Source organism: Montipora capricornis, chromosome 5 (assembly GCF_036669925.1).
Source record: "Montipora capricornis isolate CH-2021 chromosome 5, ASM3666992v2, whole genome shotgun sequence".
NCBI classification, from domain to species: domain Eukaryota; kingdom Metazoa; phylum Cnidaria; class Anthozoa; order Scleractinia; family Acroporidae; genus Montipora; species Montipora capricornis.
The window spans coordinates 25,110,784-25,130,783 of record NC_090887.1 but is presented as its reverse complement, the minus strand read 5'-3'; the positions used below and the strand labels follow the sequence as shown (position 1 = coordinate 25,130,783).

The window sequence follows — 20,000 nt, the reverse complement described above, 5'->3', positions numbered from 1 at the left end:
TGATCGAAACTTTGAAGAGAGAAAGGCCAATTTCATTTATAACAGAAATTCACATCTTTGAGCGGCACTGTACATACTGTGCCTGGTGCATCGGATACTATTCGATTTCTTCGTTTTTTTGGTGAAGCGGGAAAGGCGGCAAATATGGAAACTGGAAGACCAGCGCTTAAAGTTGAAGACACAGTTGTGATGGATAACTGCCCTACTCACCATTTTGCTGGTGGGGAAGCATTACAGAAATGGCTTAACCCTTTGACGTCCAAACCGGCCGAAACCGGCCAGACTTAGTATTTTACTCTGTCTAACGCCAGACGATTTTACTCGTCAATGGGGAACCCCTTGGTTGTCAATGGGTTAATTGCAATCTTTCGTAGATATCAATAAGTTCTAAATATTTTGTTTAATGAGTGAATGAAATTTGCTGACGGAGCCAATGTTTGCATCAACACTCAAAATATTAACTATGGCATACTACAATATACAATCGAAAGTAGGCTTACCAGTAAATACGAAATATCAATAATCTATTTCTTGTTTCTGGTTTAAAGTTCAACAAGGGCATTAGCTGCTTCTTTTTTCGGATCTCTTTGCGGTTCATTCTCAAACAACAACAATCCCATCCGTGTCCAAGTACATACATGCCTACTGGTAATTTATTGTCATTTGCATGAGAGAAAGGCACAAAATCAGTTTCCATAAAATCTTTGTTGTTAAGTTTGTCCTGCAGGTGCACTGCCAGTCTAAAATTGTTTTCTTCAACTTCTGACAAAAATCCAGAGGAAGCTGGAACTGACCGGTGGGGTATGCTTGGAGCGGTTGAACTACTACGTTTATAAAAACGAGTTGTGAATTCTTCATCTAAGATTCTCTTCTTTGGGTTCCCTAAATTCTCCCTAAGGTATGGTCGCTCAAATGTGCCTTCTATCTCTTGTTCTTTCACTGCTTCTTGCAATAAATGTGGTACCCTTCCCCTGGGAAGTAGTTTCCTGTTGCACTTCTTTTGTAGTATGGCTAAAAGTTTGTTGAGAAGAACCCAGTTTTTCACTCCGTTGACAATTTTCAAACAAAGCACCTGGGCACAACAGAGTATCTGCCAGAGTGCTAAAGGACAGTCTACCGGCCACTCTACCTGTCATTACTAATTCGTTTTACCTCCCTATCGGGAACAGTCCTAGCTGACTGCCAAAACTCAATGAATATGCGATTGACACCGTGGTTTAGAATTATCCATTTCTGTTCGCCCGCATTTTGATTTTCTTTATACTCAACTTTGATTTGGTACTACGCCAATCATTAGCGGTAGATGGAAAGTGTCGCCGATTGTCTCGCGTAAAAACAGCTCAGATCATGTCACTCAACCCGTGGAAATTCAAAACTTGACTCCTCAAGCTGGACATAATGGTTTACAAAATGAAATCCTTTGACTACAAAAATCCGAAAATAACATCTTACCTCGAAATTTAAGGAACTTGATCATTTCTCCATTGCGAGAAATGGGAATGTGCAATTTCCTTGTGAAATACGCTGTTCTCATGTTTTTCCTTGCGTTCGTAATTTCCATCAACATTCGTCCAAAAGGAAAATGAGTGCGTCCCAGGACTCAATGACGCACTCTGGGTACATCTCTGCAATTTACAACGCAAACACTTTAGTAGTTCTCCCATCCTTTTTACTGTGATTTTCATAATTCTGCGGAATCTCACCTTCAAGTGCTAAGAACCAAACTCAATCATCAAATTTCCAAACATAGCCAGGAAGATCAACTCCGCCATTGAACTTTTTGTTTAGTTCATAGCTCGAATACCATTAAGTCATCCTTTTAAAGGTTTTTCAGTAAAAAGATTTGTGCATATTCCATCGCTTTCGATCAATTGATTTTGTTTGGTTGATGGAGGCCAAAACGCAGGTGGCTGTTGGGGCTTGAAGATGAGATGCTGCAGAATTATGAAAATCACATCACCTCCAAAAATAGGTATAAAATAATGTTCTGTGCATTAAAATAGTTATTTTAAGGAACCAGTCCCTTTCAAACTTGCAGAACATGGAAAAATTATTATTATTATTATTATTATTATTATTTTTATTATTGAGTTTCCTGTTTTTCTTTACAGTGCAAAGCTCTTGTGGATAAGTATGAACCTTTGATCATGACCAACCTTGAGAAAATAATGGTAAGTATTATTTTTCAGTTGGCAGTTTAGTTGCTACTCTGAGCACAAGTTGAAATTACACAATTTTGTTACACAATTTCAAGGTAATGTATATTAAATATATCTTCACCGAAACAGGAATACGCCGATCACACGTGTAGTGCTTAATGCTGCCCACACTTTTTCTGTTGCTGCATCCTCTCAATTTGCTTGTATAGGAAAAGATTTGAAAATTTTAACTTGCCCGTTCGCTTATTTTGACCATGGCTGATTAAGTTAAGCAAATATTTTGCTTTTTAAAGGATGATCCCCAGCAAGTATGCACTGCATTGGGACTGTGCACATCCAAAGCAAAAGAAACAGTTGCTGCCAAGCTCATCTTCAAGCCACTGCCTTTAAGACCACATTCTGTGGCTTCAAAACCAGCCATTTTCAAGTCCAAGCCTTACAGAGCTTCTCCTCAATGTATTTTGTGTGAATATGTCATGGGTGAACTCAAAACTATCCTCAAGGAAAATGCAACACAGGTGAGAATAAGATTAAGCAGAAGAACATCAGTTACTTGAAACTGATAAAACATAAAATGCTTTTCGTCAATAATTGGTCAGTATAAAATGCATACTGTAAGAAATGACCCAAAGCCTTAATGAATGCTAACCTTAGGGCCTGGTCACACTAGCAGATTTCTAAATTGCCTTGCAAAAAATATGGTGAAATGCAAAGCTTGGATGACTGCAACCGACGCATGAGAACCTTACAAATTTTTGCCAAACTCTACCAAACTTCATGGGTGCCAGTGTCTTGCCTATTCTCCTATAGTGATTGTTCACAGCAAACAACAACACCGTTGATTGGAATTTGATGTTCAGAAGTTGCATATCTCTGAAACGGGTAATAAGTAAAGCAAATACTGCCCATATTATGAAGACATCAAGCTTTCAGCTTTCTTGGGAGTGGATTTTTATCCACTGGTGTTTGTCCATTCGCTGTGCATGCTATTTTCTAGGGGAAGGGGGGTGACTAGAAGCTGAAATTTTACTTCTTTTTTTTTTTACACAGCAAGAAATTGAGGATGCTCTAGAGGAGGTGTGCAGTATCCTGCCAGAGACAGTGCGAAATGATGTACGGTATCCTAATAAAAATAAATAATTTTTACACGCATGTATGTGATTTTTTTTAAAGTGTGCTCCTTGTGTTTTGAAGTATCTGTTCTGGAATGATGATTATTGGATTCCTTAGAATTTTTGAAGGATCTTATTATTCCTTAATTCAGATTTCATTTGTTAAACAAACAGCAAGAATCATATTTATTTATTATTATTATTATTATTATTATTATTATTATTATTATTATTATTATTATTATTATTATTATTATTATTATTATTATTATTATTATTATCCTTATTCATCCTTTGATTTTAGCTTTCTTATAAAGCCTGAATGGTATTTTAATGAATGTGAAATTATGTAGGGGAGGTTTGATGGGCTGAGGAAAATGACTTGAACAAAATCCTTAAGAAATTTTGGCAACAAGGGAAGGAATCTATTTCTCTGTTTTTTCAAGACTACTTTAGATCAAAACTACCTTGTTCTCAGACTGTACATTAGATCATTACTTAAGCAATAGAGGACGTTTTCAGTGTTTCCATAGCCTCATCTAAACACGAGGGAAGTGGAGAGAATTCAAGACAGTCATGCAAACCCGGGACGCAGTGGGGCTGGACAGTCTGCAAGCCAGCAAGTCATGCGAGCCATGCAAATTTTGAATTTAAGTCTAAGCACCCATTTCAAATAGTGCTGATAAACTGTTATTAAGTCTAAGCACCCATTTTAAAATGGTTAGCTTTCAAGAACAGTGTCATTCGCATGTTGACTCGCCATCTAGGCTTGCATGACTCAGATTTATCCCTGGAATAACTGTTATATCTTGTATAATTTATTCCTCCTTCTAGGAACCGGCCCCGGTTAGTAATCCTTTGCCTCCTAAAATTGCTAGTTACAGATTTACGTACTCTGTTTAACACCAGAACTGATGATTTTACTTGTCATTGGGGAACTCCTTTGTGCAGAGAGAGTTAACTTACTTTAAACAATTCTCAGGACTCCATTCAGACTGGATTCCCCTTATTGTAACTATTGATTTAAAGATAGATATAAGTTGAACTTGTGTACAAGTTGACCCCCCATTTTCAAGGCCTAAAAACTGATTTTTCTTCCTTTCTGACTAAAAAGCTGAAATTCAGATCAATAGGATGTTTCCTCAAAGTTACTGTCATGTTTGCAGTGGTTATCAGCTCTTGCAACATGCAATGACACAAGTATTTCAGTTTACTTGAGGAAGTTTGTTAAATGTGACCCTCTTTGGGAAAACCAGGCTTAATGAAAATTGTGTTGAGCCGTTTTTCAGCGCAACGCATTTGGAAACGTTGAAATGCAATCAAAAACATTCTCAATGCATTCTGAAACGTTTGCAATGTTCCCCAACGGAAATAGAAAACGTTCCATACCATTGAAAAATCATTTCAAAACATTCAGAAAATGTTTACAAACGTTGATAAGCATCATTATTTTTTCACTGCATTAGGATAAATCCAGTGTCAATGATGACTGATTGTCACGAGTAGAATTCGGCCGTGTCCTTCTACAACTTAGTAGAATTACATGTCGTAGAGCGCTTGTTAAAAAATTAAAATTACAGAGAAAAATGAAGGGTTTGTGTTCGACGTTCACCTCTGCGTACCAATAGAAAGACAAGGGTGGAAAGCTCAATTTCGGATCGCTCCAGCACCAAGCCGATTTTCACTAACAAATTCCCATCTTACAGGTTTCAAATCACATACCAATCAAGCTGAAACTCACAAACAAATTCCCATCGTACAGGTTTCAAATCACGCACCAAGCAAGCTGAAACCCAGAGGTTTCCTTTCAAAACTCGAAGCGCTGGACCTCAAATAAAATTTAAAAAATCCAGCATTCGGGAACTCCAAGGGGTCAAGATTGGGCTTAAGCCTGAAAATTTCAGGCTTTCTTTTCGCTTTTGCCAATGTAAAAGAAGCACTCACAACTTCAACCTCAAAATGTTTCATTCTACAGTTTAAAGACATGTTTTTTTCATGATGCAGTCATTGAAAGACTCAATACTTTTAATTTTAAAGAATCATGAATAATTCTTGACTCAAGGATGCCATCAAGGACAAGATAGGGTCAAGATTAGTGTGGTACTGTACTAATGCCCCTTTTATTTTTGATAGTGTAATGAATTTGTGCAACAATATGAACCCGCCATCGTCCAGATCCTTATTGCGGAACTCGATCCATCAATTGTCTGCACAACTCTGGGACTTTGTGCGTCGAAAGAACATCGCAAAGGTTTGAAGATAAACAGGATACGTACACAATAGTTGTGAAGGGCTCTGTGCTTAAGTGTCTGGCATTAAGTGCACCAGAACTTTGTCATAACATCACTCTTAACAGTATCTTCTGGTCTAAATTACAATGTTCTGCTGAAGCAATACCGTGTGGCATGTAATTTTTGTGGGACTTTTATTTTGTGGATTGGCGAGTTTTGAGGTTTTCAGGAACTAATTTTTGCAGTTTTCTTTTCAAGCAGCCCGACTATTTTCAACTTTTATTACTTTTTCTGGTGAAAACCCCTTTACCACCGAGAACGAGTGGGAAAATGGTGTCCCTTGGGATGACCCATTCGAACAAGTTTAACGTGACCTTTTGATTGACTGCTTTGAGTTTGTTTCTTGTGCCTCAGAGACTGGAAAAGTATTGACTTAACCTTTTATCGTTTCATTCTGCTTGTAGCAAAATGCAAATATCAAAATAAATAATCTTTTTTACCCCACTGTATGATACGTAGTAACACAAGTGGATTAAAAGCAATTTTTAATTATATAAATGGGAGTAAATTTTTACGGTTTTTAATTTGCTGGTGTTTCTTTCTACTGGAATTTATTCTTACGGATCAAGTACCATCAGCAAACTCCACAAGAATTAAACCGCGCTGAAATAAAAGTGCTACACGGTAGACCAATAGCTCAGTCTTGAACAAAGGCATCATCTCAAGGCTCTGGGGAATGAATGTAAGGACTTGTATGCGTTTATTCCCCAGAGCCTCATTTTAGGGCTGAATTTTAATATATCGAAATCAGGCTATTTGTTTTAAATTAAGCACTGTTGCACCAACCAAGAACTTGTTCTGTAACCATGGTGACCATTAACAATTCTCTGTTCCTTGGGTCAAGAAAGTTACCGTATTTACCTGCACATAACTCAATCCCATGTATAAGTCGACCCCCCATTTTTGATTGCAAAAAGGCAATTCCTTAATTTCTTTGTTAAATGTTCATGGGATACTAATCTTGTATTCTTCGATTTCTGGAACTGTGGATACACAAAAAAATCAGGGCCTCAATCGCTTAATAGTTTTGTGGTTCAGCAAACCGAACATGTAAACCTCAACCTGTTTTGTTGCTCAAAGATAAATGGCTTTAGAGGATAAGTACAACATCACAGAAGCAGGAGTCAATCTTTGAAAATGACTTCAAAAACAATGCAAAACGTGCAAGGTTTAATTGGTCCTTGATTTATAATATCTCACATAACAAACAAAACAAAAAACTCATAAACCAAACACTACGAAGTTTGCAAATCATTTAAATCAGCCAGAATAAAAAACAATCATTACCAACCAGCATTAATGCAGGCAAAGCAAGTGACGATGCTTGCACGCAAACAAAGGCAAATGTGAGGTGTTGTGCCAGGTTACTAAGCAGTTGAATGACCGTGTTTTATTTGAAGAAACATAAATGCCTTTTTGAGCTTTCCGCCTTTGGTAAACAAAAATTTCCATTGTCTATTTCATATTTTGTGCTAGTTAGTATCTTCAACATTTAGATTTGGACAAATCATTTCTCATTTCAACTGGAATTGTTTACATTCATTTTGAAGTCTTTTGTCATTCATTTTGAAGTTTTTAGTCCACTGCATTCGTCATGACCAAGACAACATTAGTATGTTAATTTTGAATCAATTATTTAGCTAGAACTTGGCGTTTTTGGAGGATTTTGGACGATTTTTGGAGCTTATTTTGAGGCTGTAAAAGGTCGCCTTATACACGGGTAAATATGGTAGGTGACTCTCTAAGGTAGAAAATAAGAAAATGTGATGAATCCTTAGAATGCTGTGGACCACCTCTTTTAAACCCCTTAATTAACTCCTAAAATAAACCTAATTTTAAAGGGGACATAATTTTATTGATAGTTTTCTTAGTAGAATAATGTTGAGTAAAATCGTCTGGCATTATACTGAGTACAGTCTATGAAGTCTCTCTCTTGGGAGTCAATGCGTTAAGCCTCTATCCTCCACTAGTGTATATTCCCCTTTCTAGTTTAATTTGCCTTGTTGCATTAACATGTAACATGGGGCAAGGAAACCTCACAAATTGCACTTTTTCAAGCAGAGAATTTCAGAAATAAGCAAGGCAATCCAAGCCCTTGGCTTGTCTAAGGCAGTATTATTGTCCAGTTTAGTTAGTTAACCATACACGTACCTGCAATATGTTTTAATTACTTTGCAGCCCTTGAAAAGCAAGTGACTTTGAAAGTTGGAAGTAATGAAACATGTCAAATCTGCGTTTTGGTTATGACATACTTGAAGAATTTGCTTGCTGACAATGCCACTGAGGTAAAAAGACAGCCATCTCTGTTGTCAATGCAGTCTTCTTTCTTGCACGTCATTGAACTGGCAATTTTGTTTATGCAGTTGAACTTCCCGTAAGTGACCACCCAAAATGTCAATCCTAGGTGGTTGCTTATGGGAGGACCATATTGAGTCAAAACATTGCCTCATTAGCATATAGTAACTGCAAAGAGTTATGCCATGTATCAATGTCCATCTAAAGCAATGCAATAATGGTGAGTAGTCACAAAAATATTTATTCCCACGTGAATATATTTTTTTACGGAGACAACAAGACATCAATACCTTGGCTGAAATAAAAAAAAATCACAAATTGTGGATATTTTTTTTTTTTTTTTTTTTTAAATAATTTTATTTTACTTTACACAAGCACTATTACATCTATACCAATAACCTACTACTACAAGTACACAAATTACACTTCCTACTATACATAAATAATGGCTGATACAAAGACTGTTTAGGTACAATTACTACTATAAAATAGGATATATACAATAGGATATATACAAATTGTGGATATGACTTTGACTGAAAGGGAACGTGCTGACCATGCCGAATACTGTACTTCGATTTTCATACTGTTGTTCCATTTAACTGTTGACTGTTCTTTAGAGATCAGTCAACCAGAAAATCAGTTCTAATTTCTTATAATTATAAGACATTTAATGTTGTCTGTTTTAAGGCTGACAGAATACAGCATACCGGTATGTGCATTTTTTTGGGAAATTTTGATTTTTTTATTCATGTAAGAAGTCACTTGCCAGAAAAAAATCTGGTACTTCCCATTGAGAAATTTCCCTCTACCCAAGAATCATCGATAATGTTACAACGCCTTATTATCCAGTTTCAAACTATTAGCTCTAAAAGTGGTCACGGCCGCTTACAAGAGCTGGTCGCTTACAAGAGGTTCCAAATATAGTGATTTTACTTGGAAACTTTTGGTATTTTGGAAAAGTGGGCTCTGATGAGAGGTGGTCGCAACCGGAGGTTTGACTGTATGAGGTTAACAACTAGTGGCTGCGATCAGTTGTTGTCAGTGGTTTTGTTATATACAACTTCTACAACTTATTTATCAGTTCAGCAGGAAGTAGGAGCATTTTGTGTGGAGTGTTTAGAGTTCCCCCCACCCCCCCCCCCCCTTTCTACTTTCCACTGTTTATCAGTATCTCTGCTGCGTGGGGGCTCATGGCTGGGTTGTCAAGTTTTGCCAGCCATCCATGGGTACAGTCTCCATCTTGGAGCTGACTGCCAATAGTGGAAGCTCCAGGATGGGCACCCAATCTCCACTTAGCGATGCAGTTGTTAACATGACAGTCAATTGCACTGTTCTAATGAGAGATCTGTGCAAGAAAAAAAATTCATTTGCGCCCTTTACACAGTGTGCTTGGTGAGAAAAAGAGACCTGTTTTGCTTAATTTGTGCACACCATTCTGAATGGTGCATCCTGATTGGAACTGAGTTGATTTCAAGAATGGAATTAGTTTGTCTCAGGCTGCAACTAACGAAAAGAACTTGGTTGCTGTTCCTAGTTTTATCCATTCATCTTGATCCGGTCCGGCTGTCTAGCGGGCTGAGAGTTATGTGAATTATGATTAAGTTCCTGGCAGAAAATTTTATGTCATATGGCAAATATGAACAGCCTTGTCTGGATAATTAGGGACTTAACACACTCTGGGAGGGCAATGTCAACGAAAATGTCACCTCAAAATATAACTTTGCACTGTCGTCAGTTTTTTTGTGATTATTGCATCTCATTGGTGTTGTACAATATGGGTGAAGTGTTCTAAAAATGAATTGGTACGAGCGGTTTCAGAGTAATAATAGAGAATGACAGGTTGACCTTTGTATGCTCACATTGTCGTCAAAACCTCAAATTTGGTGATTTCTTGTCGTGGTGATGAAGAGTACCGCAAACATTAAATTTTTGTGCTAAACTGCATGCAGCACGTGCAGCACGATTATTTTTTCCTCTTTTACTATCGATCTCAGACGTCCGTAGACCAGGGCCTTTTTTAGCCCACTTCACAGACTGTTGATTTCAGTCTTCAGTTGAAAAATTCTGATCACGTGATAACATTTTTTGTGGCCTCGTTCTTCCCACGACCGAGAAAAGAAAAAAACCTGAAAAAAATTTTCCACCTTCTCAATTCCTCGGACAAGGCTTTTCCTGGGTTACCCGTAATAGCTTTAGCCGGTTTTACTCGCCGTCAACATCGTTTCGCGTTTGGCTCTTTGGGGAGAGCAACAGAAAATAGTGTCACAAGAACCGCAGAGCCGCAAAAAATGTTATCACGTGATCAGAATTTTTTAACCACAGACTGAAATCAATGGTTCGTGAAGTGGGCTGGAAAAAAACCCTTGTCCACGGAGGTCTGAGATCGATAGTAACCAATGATATCTTTTGTGACGTGGTCATTGCAGTTGTCATCGTCGTTTCATAAAATCCCTATTATTAGTGAGTGTATAAACTAAATTTTTTCTAAAATATTCTTCTGTTTTGCAAGGAAAGTTAGTTTAGCACAAGAAAACTTAACTGTCAACAACTTTGTTTTAAGGTGGACTTAATGGTTATCATTCCTAATGTGTTTCATTTCGGTTTTCAAGTTTTATGGGAATGTCTTCTTGGTTTCATCCTATTTGCACTGAATGCAATTAATTACATTATGTGGATTACTTTTGGGTGATGATTGCACATTGTAGGACTTGCTCTGATTGTGAATGTGGTGTTTCTTTTAACAGCAAGAGATTTTGGCTCTTCTGGAACAAATTTGTAATTACCTGCCTTCCCAGATTGCCTCTGAGGTAATTTAAGTGAATAATGATTAATTTTTGGGTTATGCATTGTTACAGTATTTTCTTGTGGTTGCACAATCAATTATTAATATTATTACAAATCGAAACACTGTTTTCATAAACTTCACTGAACCTTTTTTTACTTTTCTTTTCATATTTTTGATCATGTTGTGAAATTGTTGCCACGTTCTATAACTAATATGTAATAAACAGGGCTTTAACGAAGGAGATTACCCTTCCATACGTAGTGGACCTAAAATGTTTCACAAAGGTCATTGGGATATTAAAATGAAAATGTCAATTATTAAATTTTGATTGTCAGTTAACTTGTGATGTGGTAGTAGCGTCAACTGCTACACTGTGAAAACCTTGAATCTGGAGCTCCTGCCCAGACCACCACGTTGTGGCTGGCTTGCTAGCTCAGTTGGAAGAGCATTGGAATGGAATCACAGAGGTCATGGGTTCGAATCCTGTTGAAACTATGTGAAATTTTCAGGTGTCTACAACAGACATTTGCTTAAATTGTCCAGTTGAGTGCGAGGATCACTCCCTACCTTTGGTGGAGTCATCCTGTTGTGTTCCCTGATCATGCTGGTTTACAGGGGTATTAAGCATTTATTTTGTTTGAAATAATTATTGCAGTACATACTATAGCTAACACATTTCTTTTTTCCATGTCATAGTGCAATGCTCTTATCTCTGAATATGGCCAAGCTGTTCTGGATCTGATTGCAACCTCTGACCCTAAAACCTTGTGTGAGGTAGTTATTTTTGTTTTTATTTGCTACCAAGTTGTTAGGTGACCAAGTCTTCTGATATGGTATTTTGTGCAGCACAGTTTCAAGGATGTGCAGTACAACTGAATGCATCTTAGGACATGAGAAAACCTCTGTGGTGCTGAAATTGGGCATGATGAAAGGCTAATCCTTTATTGTTCATCACTGTTGATTTGCCCGCACTTCAACAATGGCAAAACCAAGGTTGATAATACTTGTGTACACACTTCATATGTTTTTTTTTTTAACATTGAATTTCAAAGTAGGCCGCTTTAGAGGTATTTAAATCATTAACACAATTCACTTATTTACATTCCTTTACATATCAGGCTTAAGTTAAGGCGAATCTAAGGAGGTCATCCCCAAGGTGAATTAGTTACATCACAAAAGATTGATGAAATAAATGTACGTTAAACTACCACATATGCATGTATATGAAGTGCAACTAGAGATTGATTGCTTCTAACCTAATCATGTACCTTTTACCTTTGACCTTTCACGTAGGAAGTCGGTCTCTGCTCAGCCCTGAAGAAAAAGGGTAATTATTTGTGCAGCTTTGGTCCATCCTTCTGGTGTGCTAATAAGCAAAATGCTGCCATGTGCAATGTAAGTATACCGCCCTTTAGGGAAAACACAAAGCAACAGGCCAGTTCCGAGTTCGATTGGGACTCGAACCTACGACATCCATCCGGTCGGATGATGCTAAACAATTAAGCCACAAGAACTGCTGGGGAGGGGAGGCAAAGTCGTTTCTTTTGGTTCTTCATCGACAATAGACCTAACCAGCTAACTCAGTGTTGTGCCCAATTCAAATCTCCCGGGACTAAGATTCTTTGTGTATTGTATTTGCATGATAATGTAGCATTCATATTTAAATGATATGGAAATACCTGGAACAAAATGTTTTATTCCCAAAGGGTTTGAATTGGGTACAACATTGAGTCAACCGATTAGGTGCATTTGAGGTGCATTCATGATCAGTGGGACACATTGTCAAAAACGTCTTTAGTTCTTGCAGCTCATTGGTTGGAGCATCCAAAGGGCGTTTGTAGGTTCGAATCCTTCGTAGAACTTTGATTTCTTTCAGCTGTCCTTTCACCCCTTGCTAGGCTACTTCAAGCTTGTATATTTTGAAGATGTGGCTTAGTTAAGGCTGATTCTCACTAGCGTCGGAGTCGTAAGAGCGTTTATGATCTAGTGAAAGCCATAAATCGGAGTCGGAAGAATCAGAACGGTTCCAATTTCTTCCGATTCCGCTTACGACTCCGTCGCTTACGATAGCGGGCATGGGTGAGAAAGTTGTGGAGGCTGTAAGACCTTTCCCCGTATTATGCGATAAGTCTTGCTATTTTTTTAAAAATAAGAACATGAAAAAGAATACTTGGCAGGAGGTGGCCAAACAATTTGGGTTTAAATCAGGTATGTGATTAAAGAAACCATTAGTATATACGGGACTGATTTGAGAAAGGTTTTTTTTTCTGCACCTGCGACGCCTCCAAAGTGGCGGAGCGGGGACAGAAAAAAAAAACCTCAAATCACTACCGTATATACTACTTAACCAATAAGTCTTGCAAAATAAGGAGAAGAAGGAGCCAAAGAAGAAAATTCTGCTCTACATCCACGATGTTTTTATTTTTTCTGCTTTGTTGCCAAAATTTCCACCTTGGCCGGGCCCACTTCTCTGCATTGTGATTGGCTTGTTCTTCCGCTTCTGCTTCCGACTCCGACAATCTAATTTTCACAGGATCGTAAGCGATGGAATCGTAAACGGAATCGGAAGGCAGTTTCCACTTGGTCATACGCGCTTACGATGCCGATTCCGTCGCTCGTGAAAACCAGCCTTTAGTTTAATATCCTATGGTGGCAATAATTGTGTCGATTTTTTCCACAGGCTGTGAAACACTGTGCGGACCATGTATGGCATTAGCCACCACATCACATTGGAAAATGCCAGCCTCGAGTCAGCGTTTTGATAACAATTTTTTAATATTAATTTAGATTTGAACATAAATACCAAAGGATACCTTTTTTGCTGCGGGTACGTTAAAAAGTTTTGTTAGCTGCTTACGTCCGTTTCAGTTGTCTTAACGAAATTTCCAGATTTTGCTAGATGTCTCGGTTTTGGTTAAGAACGCTTCGATGTTGCACGTGTTGTCAAAACCCTTTGAATACTGGACGTTCGCTCACTAAAGCTTTTGAAATTCTTGTTTTTTTTCATAAAATTTGTTCGTTTTGTTTTCACATTTGATGGTATCTCTGGAATTTAGAATTATGCAAAAGCACCGTTTTTGGTTTGGATTTTAATCAATAAAGAACCATAAAAAGATCAGAAAATGCGTTTTCTGTCATCTCTTTGCTTCTTACACCGGAAGTTGGGTTTTTCTGGCGCTGTTCTCATTGGGCGACACGCAGACATTCTTTTGACTCTTCAAGCCATCTTTCGAGGAGGAGAGATTGCGTGACGAGTAGGGAAGTGAGCTGTTTTCCCATTTAAATTGTCTTCACACAACCACATTTAGATTGCCAAGAATCTTTTCTCCATTAGAGATGACTAGAATAAAAATCTGGGAGACACCACTGTCCTGGCAAGCGAAATATCCTCTTCCGGTTGCCGTCCGCGTCTCAAAAACGCGCGTGCGTAAGGCCCGTTTCAAACGTCGAATTTTGCATGTGCCGAAACCCGGGTTCCAAATCTAATGCAGATGAGAAAAATCTATTGTTTTCGCTCATTTACATTAGATTCGGCACATGTAAGGTTCGACGTTTGAAACGGGCGTTAGCTCCCTATTTGTTGGCGCGAGAGTCAAATTAACGAGATAATGGGAAGGGGCGCTGTATTATTTTAGTTATTTCACCGCGCCGCTCCCCATTCTCCGCGCTGCTTTTGCCTCTCGCGCCAACAATATCACCAGCTTGGCAGGATGGTGCCAGTTGATGTTGTGACCTGTTTTGATTGCGAGTGATTCGCAACAGCGAAAGTGTGAATCTTTCCTGAAACGGCTCAGTAATGATCCGTTTTCCGGTCATGTAAACGACGTTTCGTTTTACCAATGTAAAAGTCATTGCAATCCCAGCAACACGCTTTGTACACAACCTTTGATTTTTGAGATGTACGGAGACGATCTTTGCTTTTTTCAGTGAAATATCAGGCGAGTTCACACTAAGGCCCAAGTAGGCCTTAAGTACCTTAAAAACTCAAGTGAACTTGAGACGGGCGATGCTTACTTTTAAAGATAAGCGTTCATACTAAATTGTTAGGTATGCTACTTGCGGGATCGCTTGTCAATCAAACTATGCGGCAAAACCCGTCAAAGCAAATAGCAAGACTTTCAAACTTTCACCGTGCGCCCTCGAAACGTTCGAATAGCATGTCTTATTTTGATTTTTACTTCTCTACTCTTGCGACAGCGGTCTTTCGGGCTTCAACAAATGTATTGCTTTGCTTTGATGGAGGAAGCCTTTAGAATTAGCCGGAGAAATCGTCTGATGTTGCTTATGTGTATGGCAGGAGTTTCACAGCAACAAAGACCACAACTGAGAAGAAGAGCTTGGGTTTGGCCTCGACCACAGAACTGGTTTCGCCTTCTAATAGCTAATCCAGAACTGCATTTTCTTTGGAAGGAACTTTTTCGCGTCACTCATGAAAACATTTGAATACCTTTGTGACCTTGTAAGAGTAGATCTGCAAAAACAACAGACGCAGATGCGAGCGCCGATTAGCGTAGAAGAAAGGGTTGGTTTAGCATTATGGCAGCTTGCAACCGGCAACACTTATAGAAGCTGTGGATTACAATTTGGTGAGAGGAGAAACGATGTCGGCTTCCGTTGTGATCAATGTTTTTGCTTCGCCACGAAGGTTTGCGTGCACTAGCTTTTCCCGCCGTATAGTTGATTGACGTATTATCGCTTTCGAGTGTTTTGATAGTGCGTAAGAACGCATTCGAGCACGGTAAAACTAGCCTTGAGAGCGTACTTCGGCTTCTCTGAGGATAGGTCGTTTCCAAGGTTACAAAGTAAGGTACTTAAACCAAAATAACCCCCGTTCACACTCCAAGTATACTTAAGGCAAACTTAAGGCCTACTTATGTACCTAGTATGAACTCGCCTATCAACTTGAGGTTAAGGTTAAGGTAGACCTTCACGGGCGAAATTTTTGCGATTTTATTCTTATCTTATAGTAATCAATACTACTGTATAACTACATTTTCTTTAAAAAAATGTTAAAGGAAACGCGAGTTATTAACGAAAACGTATTTTCGATGGATCTTTCTCGGTCAGTGAAGGCAAGAAAAGCCAATTAGAAAAAATTTGGTCATGTTTTCCGCAGGAAAAGGGTAACCGTAAGCTTGAATTTCAAGTCGCGTTTGTCGTAAACGTCGTCGAATTTTTTCACGCATTGTCGGTTTACTCCCTGGGAATGACTTTGTCGTGGGAAAGGACAAACGAGAACAGAGTCCATGGGTAAAACCAAAACCTAAAAAGAAGCGTGGCCGTTGAAAAGATGAGAAGAAGAAACAATATAAATGACATTTTTGCGGTTTGTCCCAGGGCACACTGCACGACATCATTTGTGTTCCCATTGGGCTGTTGTTATCTGCGGTATTTGCGTGTTGACATGTGGTGGATCAGAAGGCCCGAAATGTTTGTAAAACTTTGGAAACGAAAAGAACCTTTGCCCCGTCCACACGTAGCCGTATTCGTTTGAAAACGCAACTTTTTTTAACGTTTTAAAAAAAATTCGCATTTTCGCCCGTCTTCACGTATACTATGAATCTATTTGAAAATGTAACCCGACTGCGCATGCTTGACGCATGAGTATTCGCTATTATGAGCCCGCGAAATAATTAATTGGCACCATCTTTGATTGGAATAGTCAGCTTGAAGAAATAGGAAAGCTAAATTTTCTTGAAAACAGGCAATTGGGATTGAAATAAGTTAAAGTATTAAAGACAACAAAGTGAAGCGCCTGTCCGCCATCTTGAAGAAGTTAATAATATTACGCGGAGTGGATTGGAACTGATGGTGTGACGTCGAAAAGTACCGTTTTCGTTCATCCACACGTACTCGCGAAAACAGCGTTTTCAAAAAGTTCCACTCTGGAGAACGTTTTTGAAAGTTCCGTTTTGGGTGATCGTTTTCATCGGATACGCGTGGACGGAAGCCGTGTCCGCAAAGAAAAGGTTGCGTTTTCAAATGAAGACGGAAACGTATGGACGGGGCCGGGCCCTAGTTTGTTTGTTAAACGGGTTGACAGGCTATGAAATTTCAACGGATTGTCTTGAAATTTGGCCTGAGGACTTCCAAGATACCAACCTAAAATGCCTTGTGAGGGATTTCGATTTTTTAAAATTTAACTCCCGCAATGGCCTTCGACGTAAACTTTACCGGTAAATTTTTGATGGGTATATTTGACAATCGGGATGTCAAAAAAGCCTCGCACTGTTTTGACGACAAACGCCTTGTGAATGACATTATACAGAAGGCTTCTCTTTGCTTTAAAATTCGGTACCCGATAAATTCGATCAGAGAGACATTGGTCTCTCATGGTTCTTGGGGGCCACTCTGGCTTCAAAGGGACATCAACAAATCAAGTATTTTTTTCTTCGAGTTCGAGTTCGAGTTCGAGTTTGAGTTTCTGTTTGAGTTTGAGCTCGAGTTCGAGTAGTAGTAGTAGTAGTTTTAGTTTTTATCTTGTAAAGCTTAACTGATGATTTTCCGTGTTTAAATCAAATCTTACTACTACTACTACTACTACTACTACTACTACTACTACTACTACTACTACTACCACTACCACTACTCGAACTCAAACTCGAACTCGAAGGTCAGACGGGAGCAGGCCGTGGGAACTGAAGATGTTAAAGTCACGACAATGAACAAGTACAAGGAAGGGTGTCGTTTTTGCAAACATTGGCCGTTTAGCACTTATATTTGAACAGACTTAACTGATTAGAGTGTAATGTGAAGTGCTAAGTTTCTACCCCATATGAACCATGTGAGCGTTAGCCCTACTGATGGTAGGGAATGGAAGTACAAGGAAGGATTACGTTTTCACAAACGTTGGCCGTGTAGCACTTAGTGTTACACTTGTAAGTGCTAGACGGCCAACGTTTGCAAAAACGTAATCCTTCCTTCTATAACTAAATCTATTCTGGAAAGGGCTGACTGCCATTTTTAGGCCAAGTATAGGTGCGGTTCTTTGTGATGTATCATGTTTGCGAGTTTGAATACTCGGAGATACTAGCTTCGTCAATCTACACTCTAAACAATGATCCGGGAATAAATAAAGATATGATGATAATGATGATGATGATGATGCATTTGATATGTGCTTCTTCCATATCGCTCGGAGGATAATTTAAAGTCATCGCTGGCGAAATGCATCTAAAGTACTTCTTTCCCCGTGTATGTGTCATTTACCATGTTTCTACACCGCACATTCTCACTGAGATGACACGCGCGTTGTATATCTGTATCTTTATGAAGAATGCGCCAATCTCGCAAAGTGTTGCGAAGGCACCAGTGAGTGGCAAGAGCTTTCCTTCTTTTCAAGTCCTTCTCACTCTTGCCAGGCTCACCCATTGAACTACCTTGGTATACAAAATAGTTCACTTTTACCTGTCTTTTTCCTCTAAGGCTAACATGTTGGTGGGGTCTTTGTCCACACACAACTAGCACCTTCCTTTTTTTCAACTAAGCTGCAGTTTAATGTAAAAGTCTTTCAGCTTTAAGCGATTTCTCACTTAAAATCCCTTATCTGCCTGGCCCCAGTCTTTCAAAGTCCAGATAACTTCATCCGGTGTGTAAGTCACTATTCAACATGGTTTCAGTCTTGAGTATTTGCTCGCGTAACTGTGAATATGGATAAATAAATATTGATAGATAGATAGATAGATAGATAGATAAATAGATAGATAGATACATAGATAGATAGATAGATAGATAGTAGATAGATAGATAGCTAGATAGATAGATAGATAGATAGATAGATAGATAGATAGATAGATAGATAGATACTTTTATTATAAACACCTTGCAGCCATAGGCTGAATTACGGAATATATACAACTTTGTCTTTAAGAAAGAAGAAAAATTATCTACATATTATAGACATGGCTAAAAATAAAACTGTTCTTCAAACGCTCGGTTTTGCATTTGGGGAGGGTGAAATCTCTTTTGCGTATCAGTGCGTATTTACAACTCTTCCTTTGGGGGAGGAGGCTGTGGAGTCTATGAGTGGGGTCACAGACTATCTCGTCGAACAGATCGGTTGAAATCTTTTCTCTCCTCTCATGAAGTTTCGGTAGGCCAGCTGTTTCTAGTGCTACACTATATGACAGGTCAGGATAGATGATTCTGAGTGCCCTCCTTTGGATCCGTTCCAAATCTTCGCTGATGTAGTTTGGTAGGGAACGATGGAATAAAGGACTTGCATATTCCAGGACGGGTCTAATGCATGTCACGTAGAATAGCACAAGTTCACTTGGCGCAACTCCAGATCTCTTAAGTTGTTTCAAAAAGTAGAGACGAGAGGAACATTTTCTACTTAGTTCAGAGGTGTGCATGTTCCACTTTAAATCGTGGCTAATGATCATGCCTAGCAATTTGGCACTGTTGACTAATTCAAGAGGTTTGCCATTTAGGACTAGGGGTTCAAAAACGTGGTTGTTGTTTGAGAAACCAATTCGTAGTTCTTTGCACTTGGCCTCATTCGGTTGGAACCCATCGATACTCGCTTGTCTTTAAAGGTCATCCACACCTTCTTGGAGTTTGCTCTTACTGCCCTTTGTAACTATTTCGGAACAAGATGTGTCGTCCACGTATTTCCACATGTCAGCTGGGGTGTCCAAATCATTAATCTTAGCAAGAAATAACCAGGGGCCTAATTTTTTTCCTGGGGGACGCCGGATGGCACAGAGCGCCATTCGGAGTGACAATCTTGGGCAAGTTTAACTCTTTGTTTCCGATCCATCAAGAAGTCGACAATCCAGCTTTTGACTTGCCTCGGAATATCATATGTTGTTAGTTTTTGAACGAGAACACTATGGTCGATTAGGTCAAAATCCTTACGGAAGTCAAGTAGGACTACTCTTGCCGTGGCACCATTTCCATCGGTGTTAAGAAGCCAATTGTGCATCATGTTGACCAAAGCATGTGTAGTAGACGATTTGGGAATAGTGCTAATCACCCTTACTTGCAGTCGAGGACTGAATTGCGAAGGGCGCAACTCACGACATCGGGATGAAAGCATACAAAGGCACCTCTGGCTGCCGCTATACAGTCCATGTTTGATGTCGGAGCACAGCACCACAGCTAGATGTCAATTAGCTGTGAGTCGATTTTGATGAGGGAGGAAAACCGGAGTACCCGGAGAAAAACCCCCGAGTCAGGTTGAGATCGACTGAAACTCAGCCCACATGCTAGCCGAGGCCAGAATTGAACCCCGGCTCGCAGTGGTGGGATGCTGTAAGCACATCTAATTAAAGGCGTGTTCGAAAACCTTTTGTTAATGTTTTACGTGAAGTATAAGGTGCGGTTGCATAAACCATGCTAAATGCCATTTCCA

At 39.1% G+C, this 20,000-nt stretch overlaps 1 protein-coding gene across 1 annotated transcript in view; it reads left to right on the top strand.

The window, feature by feature from the left end:
* The window catches only part of LOC138050002 (prosaposin-like), a 22,912-nt gene extending 9,144 nt beyond the window's left edge, over positions 1-13,768 (top strand). Inside the window, exons 5-13 of the mRNA XM_068896496.1 lie at positions 2,112-2,171; positions 2,453-2,677; positions 3,210-3,272; positions 5,405-5,522; positions 7,741-7,847; positions 10,605-10,667; positions 11,342-11,419; positions 11,939-12,040; positions 13,326-13,768. Of these exons, the coding sequence (XP_068752597.1) occupies positions 2,112-2,171; positions 2,453-2,677; positions 3,210-3,272; positions 5,405-5,522; positions 7,741-7,847; positions 10,605-10,667; positions 11,342-11,419; positions 11,939-12,040; positions 13,326-13,361 (852 nt within the window). The 3' untranslated portion in view covers positions 13,362-13,768. The remainder of the gene's footprint in view (positions 1-2,111; positions 2,172-2,452; positions 2,678-3,209; positions 3,273-5,404; positions 5,523-7,740; positions 7,848-10,604; positions 10,668-11,341; positions 11,420-11,938; positions 12,041-13,325) is intronic.
* Positions 13,769-20,000: the final 6,232 nt, after the last annotated feature.